Source organism: Jaculus jaculus, chromosome 12 (genome assembly GCF_020740685.1).
Source record: "Jaculus jaculus isolate mJacJac1 chromosome 12, mJacJac1.mat.Y.cur, whole genome shotgun sequence".
Lineage (NCBI taxonomy): Eukaryota > Metazoa > Chordata > Mammalia > Rodentia > Dipodidae > Jaculus > Jaculus jaculus.
In genome coordinates this window covers 61,264,649-61,275,674 of record NC_059113.1, presented here as the reverse complement: position 1 = coordinate 61,275,674, position 11,026 = coordinate 61,264,649, and the positions used below count along the sequence as shown (strand labels likewise).

The 11,026-nt window shown below is 48.3% G+C and overlaps 1 protein-coding gene and 1 pseudogene across 1 annotated transcript; both read left to right on the top strand.

The window, feature by feature from the left end:
* Window positions 1-3,772: 3,772 nt before the first annotated feature.
* LOC101601504 lies at window positions 3,773-4,755 on the top strand (annotated as a pseudogene).
* A 2,245-nt stretch (window positions 4,756-7,000) lies between these two features.
* LOC101601792 (zinc finger protein 764) lies at window positions 7,001-9,739 on the top strand. The gene is made up of 3 exons (XM_004671015.3): window positions 7,001-7,199; window positions 7,306-7,419; window positions 8,433-9,739. The coding sequence occupies exons 1-3, from the start codon at window positions 7,001-7,003 to the stop codon at window positions 9,332-9,334; spliced, it is 1,215 nt and encodes a 404-aa protein (XP_004671072.3). The 3' UTR covers window positions 9,335-9,739.
* The last annotated feature ends 1,287 nt before the right edge of the window (window positions 9,740-11,026 follow it).

Sequence of the window (11,026 nt, the reverse complement as noted above, 5' to 3'; positions counted from 1 at the left end):
ATCTGCCTCTTTCTGTCTTTGTCACTCTCAAATTAAAAACAAAACAAAACAAAAAAAAAAAAAAAAAACAGAGTGAATTCCAGGTCAGCCTGGGCTAGAGGGAGACCCTACCTCAAAAAAAAAAAAAAAAAAAATCCACAAAACCTTAACTTTGATCAAAGTACATTTATTAGAATCAGCATGGGACCATAGTTTCCTCCCATCAGTGAATCCAGTGGCAAGATTTGGGTTCTCCTGCACAGATTTTTGTAAGCATTATTCCTCTTGAGAACAGAATATAAATAATAATAATAATTTTATTTGTAAATTGAGTAAAAGTAGCTACTAGATGAGAAAGTCCCCAGGTAGTACTTTAAAAAAAATTTTATTAACATTTTCCATGATTATAAAATATATCCCATGGTAATTCCCTCCCTCCCCACCCCCACACTTTCCCATTTGAAAGGTAATACTTTTTTTTAAAGGAAGGCATAAAAACAAGCTATATCAAAATAAACTATCAAAATTAAAGCCAAACATAACTTTTACCAACATAACTGTAAAGGTGATGAAAACATAGAATATATGACTCAAAATGATAGAATTATATATGTGTGCAGAAATTTATATAAATGTGGAAGGCTATAAGCTCTAGTATTTTCTTGGAGAAAGACAACTTTTTTATTTTTATTTTTGTGAGAAAAAGAGGTTTATTTTGGCTTATAGGCTCAGGGGGAAGTTCCATGATGGCAGGGAAAATGATGGCATGAGCAGAGGGTGGACGTCGCCCCCTGGCTAACATCAGGTGGACAACAGGGACAAGAGAGCATGCCAAACACTAGCAAGGGGGAGCAGGCTTTAACACCCATAAGCCCGCCCCCAACAATACACCACCTCCAGGAGGCTTTCATTTCCAATTGTGATCAACTAGGGAACCTAGCATCTGAACACCTAAGTTTTGGGGGACACCTGATTCAAACCACCTCTGGCCCCCATAAACTGATAACCATACATGATGTAAAATATAATGCATTCATCCAACTTTAAATGTCCCATAGTTTTTATCAATTCCAATGATGTTCTAACATCCCCATAACCCAAGGCCTTTTAACTGAGCCATAATAATGAAAAATAATCACCAGAAAAACTCCATAATGGCACAAAATAAACACTCACACCGCCAAAGATGATGGCATTAGACTTAGCAAAGAAATATTCAACCAATACAAGATTTAAAACAACTAGGGCAAACATTAAACTTTGTAGCTTCAAGTCCAACAACTCTAGCCAGTGACAAATCTTCAAGTCTGATAATTCTAACCAGCAACAAGTCTCTGGACTTCCAATTCCACCCCTCCAGCTACGCTATTCACAGTCCTAGAAACCTTCATCAGGGCTGGCAGCTCCTTAGCAGCCATCTCGTGGTCCCGGTATCTCCACTGGGTCTCCACTGCAACCCTGCTTCACACCACCCATGGCCATTTCCAAAACACCTACCACACTGCAAACTCAATGACCCTCTCTTTCCCACATTTCTTATATTCCATAATAGCAGGTAGGGTGCCAATTTGTTAATTCAGGGGGGGATAAAGCAGACTTTGAAGAACAGGACACTCCTTGAGCACTCAGGCCCCTTCAAAAGAGTCTACATTCTTCCTGTTGCCCCAGTGCAGGTCAGCTGGCCCAATCTCAAAGGTTGTAATTTCTCAATTGCAGCTGAATGGGCAGCAGTTCACCCAAAGATTTCATTTTTTCTGTGCCATATCTCTCTGGTCACATCAGTTCATTTCTATGCAATGCAACCGTGCACAGCTCCTTAGGACACAGGCACAACAGCAAGCTTCTCACACAAACTGCCTTTAGCCCAGTCAAGCAAAGCTCTTTCTCACCCTCATAAGCCAAACCTCACAGTCCATAGTTATTACTCTATTCAAGTCTCTCAACTCTGGCCAGAATAGTCCATCAAGCTGTACTTAGAGCACTGCAAGGTGTCTCTCAGGCCAAGGTTTCAAATCCTTCCACATTACTCTTGAAAATCAGTTTCAAAAGGTCAAAGCCACACAGTTAAGTGTCTAGAAGCAATCCCACTCCTCGGTACCACTTTACTGTTGTTGTCAGGTTTGCATTGCTGGAAGAAATCACCCAACCAAGAGTAGCTTTTGGGGGCTGGAGAGATGGCTTAGCGGTTAAGCGCTTGCCTGTGAAGCCTAAGGACCCCGGTTCGAGGCTCGGTTCCCCAGGTCCCACGTTAGCCAGATGCACAAGGGGGCGCACGCATCTGGAGTTCGTTTGCAGAGGCTGGAAGCCCTGGCGCGCCCATTCTCTCTCTCTCCCTCTATCTGTCTTTCTCTCTGTGTCTGTCGCTGTCAAATAAATAAATAAATAATTTAAAAAAAAAAAAGAGTAGCTTTTGGGAAAAAGTTTTTTTTGGCTTACAGGCTCAAGGGGGGAAGCTCCATGATGGAAGGGAAAATGATAGCATGAGCAGAGGGTGGACATCACCCTTTGGCCAACATCAGGTGGACAACAGGGACAGGAGAGTGCACTCTTTGTTTTTATTTATTTGACAGTGACAGAGAGAGAAAGAGAGAGAGGGAGAGAGAGAGAATGGGCGCGTCAGGGCCTCCGGCCGCTGCAAATGAACTCCAGATGTGTGTGCCCCCTTGTGCATCTGGCTAACGGGGGTCCTGGGGAATTGCCTCGAACCAGGGTCCTTAGGCTTCACAGGCAAGTGCTTAACCACTAAGCCATCTCTCCAGCCCTCTCTTTTTCATTCTTGACTCAACCTCCTTTTGTCTTTTATTTAAGTTCTCTTGGTTATGGTGATATGAGCTGTGCTAAAATGTTTAGTACCCTAGAAATACACATTTATACATACATGCTGATAAATAAGAGAAAGATATTATTGTTATGGACTGTAACTCCTTTTTCAATGTTTCCCATATTTGCTTTGTCACCATTTTCTATTATTTTTTCTTTGAGCCATTTGAGAGTATAATATTGCAGATGTACTTCATAAGAATAAGCATACAATGTTCTCTGAGAATAGTTAGGAAATCAGAAAACTAACATGTATGGGCTGGGAGGATGGCTCAGTGATTAAGGGTGCTTGGTTGCAAAGCCTACTGGCCTGGGTACAATTCCCAAGCCACACATGTAAACTAGACACAAAGAGTGGCACAATAATCTGTACAGCAGGGAAGAGGCCCTGGCACCCTGCTACCCTCCAGAAATAAATAATAAAAGCATTTATACAATAAAAAATAAAATAAAATAAAAGTTGGGCTGGGGTTAAAGCAGTTAAAAGAGCTTGTTTCCAAAGCCTGAAGCCCGGATATGAGTCCCTCAACACCCATGTAAAGCCCAGACTAGAATGAGACCCGACCTCAAAAAAACAAAACAAAACAAAACAAAACAAAACAAAACAAAACAAAACAAGGGACTGGAGAGATCACATAGTGGTTAAGGTGCTTGCCTGTGAAGCCTAAGGGCCCAGGTTCGATTCCCCAGTGCCTACGTAAGCCAGATACACAAGGTGGTGCATGTGTCTGGAGTTCTTTTACAGTGGCAGGAGGCCCTGGAATGCCCATTCTCTCTATCTACCTCTCTCTCATAACAAACAAACAAACAAACAAACAAACAAACAAACAAACAAACAAACAAACAGGGGCTTTCCCAGTCCTGCCACTGTGTGCGGCGGGTTGTGCTGACCCTCCACTGGCCATAGATTGCTAAGGCCTCTGGTGTGGTGATGCACAAGGATACTCTCAGAGCCAGGATTGAAACTCTCAAGATGCCTAATCAGGATGCTGGGGGTATTAGCCCCTTCAATCTTCAACAAATGGTGGCTTCAGCAGATGGGGCTGTGGTCACCTTCCTCTTCATGATGCCCCTGGACGTGGTGAAGGTCTGCCTGCACTCTCAGAAGCCCTCAGTGACCAGTGAGCTGACACCTTCCTCAAGATTCTGGAGTCTCTCCACCAAATGGAGCTGCCTTCTGTACTGCAATTGTGTCCTGGAGGCCCCGTATCTGTGCCCAAATTTTAACCCGCTGCACAACATGGTTTCAAGATCCTACCCACTTCACCGGCAATGTGGATGCCTTTGTGAAGATTGTGAGACATGAGGGCACCAAGACCCTGTGGAGTGGCCTTCCAGCCCACCATCTACTTCACTGCCTATGACCAACTCAAGGCTTTCCTTTGTGGTCGAGCTTTCACCTCTGACCTCTACATACCCATGGTGGCTGGCGCAATGACCTGATTGGGCACTGTGACAGTGACTAGCACTTTGGAGCTTGTGTGGACCAAGTTGCAGGCTTAGCATGTTTCATACTGGGAGCTAGCCACCTCTCTCCAGTCTGTGGTGGCTCAGGGGAGTTGGTGCTCACTCTCAGCTCTCTACTGGTTCAACGATGAGCCTGTGAAGAGCTGGCTGAATGGGCATGGACCAAACGACCAGACATCCATGGGTGTCAGCTTAGGTGGCTGGTGGAATCTTATGAATGGTGGCTGCCTCCTTGACTCTACCCTTTGATGTTGTGAAGACCCAATGGCAGGTTGTCCTGGGAGTAGTGAAAGCTGGGAGAGTGAAGCCCCCAGGAGCTGACTCCACCTGGATACTGTTGTGGAGAATCAGGGCTGAATCAGGCACCAGGGCACTGTTTGCAGGTTTCCTCCCAAGGATCCTCAAGGCTGTGCCATCATGATCAGCACTTATGAGTTTGGCAAAAGCTTCTTCTGGAGGCTCAACCACGAACAGCCTCTAGGCCACTGAAAGGGCTGAGGAGCCATCCAGCCCTCGCACACAAGTAGGGGCAGGAGACAGCCAAGTGTCTTTGCCTCCGAACTAGGGAGGAATCACATGTCCTTTGCTCCCAACCTGGTCATCTGGGTTATCCTCACACTTTGATTTCTGCTGTCCCCTTCCCTAAGTTCCTACTTTCTCCCACCCAAGTTCAAGACCAAATCTGACAGATGCCCTTTCTTTGTCTTTGCTACTGTATCTTGGTCCCTAAGAACCTGGAGCCAGGCTTTGTTATTCAAGCCCTGTTCTTCCCTGTCTAAAGATGATGCCCTTTTGTGTGCTGTACAAACAAACAAAAAACCCAGCACTAAAAATTTAAGAAGATAACTCAATATAGATTTAAGCATGAGGGTCAAGGGAGGTGCTCAGAAGAAAAGCAAGACAGCCTCCCACCCCAAAGTATGGGTGTTGGCTTCTCTTAAGAGCTGCAGAAAGTAAGACATACCCAAGTGTGGGTGTGAGCTCCTCAAAAAGAATCACCATTTGGCCAGCCAGGCCCAGTGAGCCAACGGGTACAATAGTGGCACATCTGTCATGGTGGAAAGCAACTGCCCTCTAATTGGACTGGAGGCCTGCGCCATGGGAAGGAATACATCCCTGATACTGAAAACTTAAAACAGGGGTAGTTATGAGCCCTAGGGGTGTAACATCTGCTGCTGTCTGGCTAAATGTATACACTATGCTCACCAAACTGCCCAGTAAGCACTTCTCTTCATGTTCATATTATATTAATGCTACTCTCACTTTTGGTAGATAATCTTCTCTTTTCAGATGGCAGTGACCTTGGGATGACTCAGAAGGCATCATGGGGCTGGAAAGAAGTGACAGAGGAGTGCTCATTACTGAACTATCTCTATCACACCTTCCAAGGTTTAGAGTCTATTGTGGAAGAGGTGGCAGAAAGAATGTAAGAGCCAAAGGAAGGGTAGGACTCCTTACAACATGCTCCCCCCAGACACAAAATGGCCTGGATATCCATGACCTCACAGTACCTGACACTACCTACATAAAACCATCATAATAGGAGGAAAAGATCATGACATCAAAATAAAAGAGAGAGGGGGAGGAGATATGATGGAGAATGGAGTTTCAAAGGGGAAATTGGGGGGGAGCATTACCATGGGATATTTTTTAATAATCATGGAAGTTGTTAATAAAAAAGAATTGGAAAAAAAAGAATCACCATTAAGTGTCTTTTTTTTTTTTTTTTTGGTTTATTTGTATTTATTTGAGAGCGACAGACAGAGAAAGAGGCAGAGAGAGAGGATGGATGCGCCAGGGCTTCCAGCCACTGCAGAGGAATTCCAGATGCGTGTGCCTCCTTGTGCATCTGGCTAACGTGGGTCCTGGGGAATCGAGCCTTGGACTGGGGTCCTTAGGCTTCACAGGCAAGCGCTTAACTGCTAAGCCATCTCTCCAGCCCTAAGTGTCTTATTATCTTATTCATTTGATGAAAGAGAGAAAGAGAGAGAGAGAATGAGAATAAATGGGCCTCTAGCCACTGCAAGTAAATTGCAGATGCATGTATCACCTTGTGCATCTGACTTACATGGGTACTAGGGAATCGAGCCTGGGTTCTTAAGTCTTTGCAGGCAAGCACCTTAACCGCTAAGCCATTTCTCCAGCCCTGTCATGCAGTTTCGAGGTAATGACAACAAAACAGGAGAATGATGGGCTGCAGTTCAACCGACCAGAGATGCAAATTAACGACGAAATTCACCAAGACGCAACTATTTCCCGCCTTGGGCGTGAAGACCTTGAGCCGGGTGTCCTCAGAGCTGGGGCCACGGGGATGCCTCAGGGCCTCCCGCCTCCCGCGCACTGAAGGCCCCGCCCGCCTGGGAGGCTCTCAGGCTGGCACTAGTAGCCCCGGTGGCCATGTTAGATGAGGGCGACAAGACAAAGACCCAGAAACATCAGGGTGACGTCACTTTGGTCACGACTGCCAGTGAGCAAAGTTCCTGAGGTCCCATTGCCACCATTTTTATGAAGGCATCTTCCGGGCCTGACTGCACCCGCCGCCCTGGGCGGTCACCTTTCATCCACGTTCGTGGCCCTTGGCGAGGCTGGCTTCTGTCCCTTCCCGCCCGGGAGCCGGCCTGGCCCGGTGGAGGCGTGCCGGAGCGCGGACGCTGGGCGGAGCCCGCGCCGGGCCCGCGGCGGAGGGGGCCGCCCGACGCCCACGCCCACGCCCACGCCCGGGCCCGTGGTTCCCATGGCGCCGTCTCGGGTCCTGCTCCTCGCCCGGGACACGAGCGCGGCGGCGACCGCGGAGTTCTGGAAGCCCGGGGCCGTGAGCTTCGCGGACGTGGCCGTGTACTTCTCCCCGGAGGAGTGGGGCTGCCTGCGGCCCGCGCAGAGGGCCCTGTACCGGGACGTGATGCGCGAGACCTACGGCCTCCTGGGCGCGCTCGGTGAGGGCTCTGTCCGCCCGCTGGGCGCCTCGTCGCCGCCTCGCTGTGGTCCCCGCCTAGTGGGTCGGCTTCTTCGCAGTGTGGGGTTTGCTTTCTCTTCCCCCAGGAGGAGGAGGCGCCAAGCCAGCGCTCATCTCCTGGGTGGAGGAAGAGGCTGAACTATGGGGTCCGGATGCCCAGGATCCAGAGGTGGCCAGGTGTCTGACAGAAGCAGACACAGGTGGAGTACTGGGTGCGCGGGCTTTTAGGGACTGCCCTGGGGCTAGCCTATCATAACTCCAGTTATGTACCTATCACTTTCTTCCCTGAATCCCACCAAAAGTCATGCCTAGCGCCAGGATCTAGCCTAGAAAGAGATTGTGATTATGACGTAGGCCTTGTTGGGGTCCACCACTCACCCCTCCTCTCACCTAGTTAGGACTCCAGTGTCATCACTGGCTCCTCTGCCACCCTATGTTGTCGCCTTTCTTGTACATCTTTCTGCTTTCTTTAGTTCGTCCTATCAATTTTGTCAGCTGTTAGACCCCCAAACTTGTGACTGTGGCCCCATTCTGGCCATTTTTTTTCCTCGCTGATCTGGAATTCACTATGTTGTCTCAGGCTGGCCTTGAACGCACAGCTCTCCTACCTCTGCCTCTGCCTCCTGAGTGTACACCTGGGATTAAAGGTGTACACCTGGCTTGTTTTTTAAAAAAAATACTTATGTTTATTTTTTGCAAGAAGACAGAGAAAGAGAAAATGGGCACACCAGGGCCTCTTGCCACTGCAAAGAACTCCAAATGCATGTGCCACTTTGCACATCTGGCTTTACATACATGGGTTCTGGGAATCAAACCCAGGCCATTAGGCTTTGTAAGGAAGTACAAGTGCCTTCAACCACTAAGACATCTCTCTTGTCCAGCCTTTTTTTTTTTCCCTTCAAGGTAGGGCCTCAGTCAAACCCATAAACTGGCCTGGAATTCACTATGTAGTCTTAGGCAGGCCTCAAACTCATGGTGATCCTCCTCCCCTCAGCTTCCCAAATCCTGGAATCAAAGGCATGCACCACCGTGCCCAGCTATATCTTGCCATTCTTTTTGCCTTTCCTGCCATCTGTACATCCTGTCTAATCTAGCTCAGATGTTGTCCCCTACCCCACATGTACCTCTTCCCCAGCCCCATATGTGACCATTGGGGATGTGGGGAATCAAGGAAGAGGATGAGCCAGAGTTTAAGCTTGTTATCTCCCAGCAGGTTCTGGAGACAAGGAAAAGGAAATTGTACTGAAAAAGACACCTCGTACCCAAGCTGGGTTGAAGGCTCCTCAGACCCTGTCCTCTGGTCCCGCTTATGCTTTGGAGCTGCTATCCAAAGCACCTCACCAGGGCCAACCCCCTCATGGTGCTCACCCCTCTGTCCCAAGAGCAGACCAGCGTCATGGCTGCTACGTATGTGGGAAGAGTTTTGCTTGGCGCTCCACACTGGTGGAGCACCTCTACACCCATACTGGTGAAAAGCCCTTTCGTTGCCCCGACTGTGACAAGCCCTTCGGCCGAGCATCCTCCCTGAGCAAGCACCGGGCCATCCACCGAGGGGAACGGCCCCATCGCTGTCCTGATTGTGGCCGAGCCTTTACGCAGCGCTCTGCCCTTACCACCCACCTGCGGATCCACACTGGGGAGAAGCCCTACCGTTGTGCCGATTGTGACCGCTGTTTCAGCCAGAGTTCTGCCCTCCATCAGCACAGACGGGTGCACAGTGGCGTGACTCCCTTCCCCTGCACAGACTGTGGCCGAGCCTTTGCCCATGCCTCAGATCTTCGGCGCCACATTCGTACCCATACTGGTGAGAAACCTTACACATGCCCAGATTGCGGGCGCTGCTTCCGCCAGAGCTCTGAAATGGCAGCTCACAGACGGACCCACAGTGGCATCCGCCCCTACCCTTGCCCTCAGTGTGGAAGGTGCTTCAGCCAGAAATCAGCTATGGCCAAGCACCAGTGGGTCCATCGGCCAGCAGCTCTGGGCGGTCGGGTTAGGGAAGCCCGTGAGTTGCCTTTTCCCACGGACCCTGGCCAAGGGGACCTCGAACCACCTGTGGGTTTCCAGCACTATCCAGAGATATTCCAGGAGTGTGGGGGATGGTGTTCAAAGTGACAAGGCAGTGGATGAAAACCCAGACATTGCCAGAGGCCCTAGATGGTTCAGGGACATTTTCAGAGTTTTCTAGACCCCCACCAGCTTCATTTGCAGACCCCCTGCTCCTACTAATCCTGGCTCCAAGCTTTCACTGCCAAGGCAGGGCTGAGGTAGGAAACCACTCTAGTCCTCCAAATGGGAAGCTAAGGCCCTTTCTTGGCTCAGGAATGTTGAGAGACACTTGTATGACCCCATTGCCTGTTGTTTTTATTTTGTTCGGTTTTTTCCAACCATGTTCAGCCTCATTGCCTTTGTTTGTTTGTTTTTCCAGGTAAGGTCTCACTTCATAGTTGCAGGCTGGCCTCAAATCCCACTTTTTGTTTTTGCTTTTTGAGGTAGGGTCTCACTCTAGCCCACGCTTACCTGTAATTCACTATGTAGTCTCAGGGTGGCCTCGAACTCATGGCGATCCTCTTACCTCTGCCTCCCAAGTACTGGGATTAAAGGCATGTGCCACCATGCCCAGCTTCCCTATTACCTTTTATTTTTAGTTTTTAGACACACACACACACACACACACACACACACACACAGAGTTAAAAAAAAATTATGGTGAAGGTATGGTAGCACACCAGAGGCAGAGGTAGAAGGATCAAGAATCTAAAATTAAACAAGTGTATAAAACAAATTAGTGGTTGAAATTTTAAAATCAAAGCATTTCACACAAAAATCAAACTTGTACCAGGCATGGAGGTACATGCCTTTAATCCAAACACTTGGGAGGCAGAGGTAGGAGGATCACAGAGAATTCAAGGCCACCCTGAGACTACATAGTGAGTTCCAAGTCAGCCTGGGCTAGAGCAAGACCCTACCTCGTAAAAGCAAAGAGCCAGGTGTGGTGGCACACTCCTTTAATTCCAGTACTTGAGAAACCCTACCCCGCAAAACCAAAAATAAATAAATACACATTAAGGAAAAAAAAAAAAAAAGCATTGAGCTGGGTGTGGTGACACATGCCTTTAACCCCAGCAATTGGGAAGCAGAGGTAGGAGGATCACCGTGAATTCAAGGCCACCCTGAGACTCCATGGTGAATTCCAGGTCAACCTGGACTAGAATGAAACCCTACCTCAGAAAAACAAAAACAAAACAAAACAAACAAACAAAAAAAAAAAAAAATCGAGCCTGTAAAATGCCTTCAGTTCCAGCACTTAAACCAGGAGCTTGAGGCCAGCCTTGGGTAGAAGCAAGACTGCCTGCAAAAAGAAAAAGAAAGAATCATCAGGTATTTATTTGGAGATAGGATCTCATGTAACTGAGGATGGCCTTGAAGTCCTGATCCTCCTGATTATACTTCAGTGTGTGTGTGTGTGTGTGTGTGTGTGTGTGTGGTTTTTTGAGGTAGGGTCTGGAGACGCTCTAGCCCAGGCTGACCTGTAGTCTCAGGGTGTCCTTGAACTCACAGTGATCCTCCTACCTCTGCCTCCTGAGTTCTGGGATTAAAGGTGAGCACCACCATGCCTGGCTATACTTCCTTAATACCAGGATACATGCTTGTGCCACCATGCTTAGCCTTGTGGTCCTTTTAAAAAAAGGACAATGCTGGGCATGGTGGCACACACCTTTAATCCCAACACTTGGGAGGCTGAGGTCAGAGAATGGCCCTGAGTTCAAAGCCATCCTGGGCTACAGAGTGAGAGTTCAACCTGGG

Coding starts and splice junctions, on each gene's coding strand:
- LOC101601792 (XM_004671015.3), top strand. CDS start 7,001: ATGGCGCCGTCTCGGGTCCTGCTCCTCGCCCGGGACACGAGCGCGGCG. Junction 7,200..7,305: donor CGGCCTCCTGGGCGCGCTCG/GTGAGGGCTCTG, acceptor CTCTTCCCCCAG/GAGGAGGAGGCGCCAAGCCA. Junction 7,420..8,432: donor TCTGACAGAAGCAGACACAG/GTGGAGTACTGG, acceptor ATCTCCCAGCAG/GTTCTGGAGACAAGGAAAAG.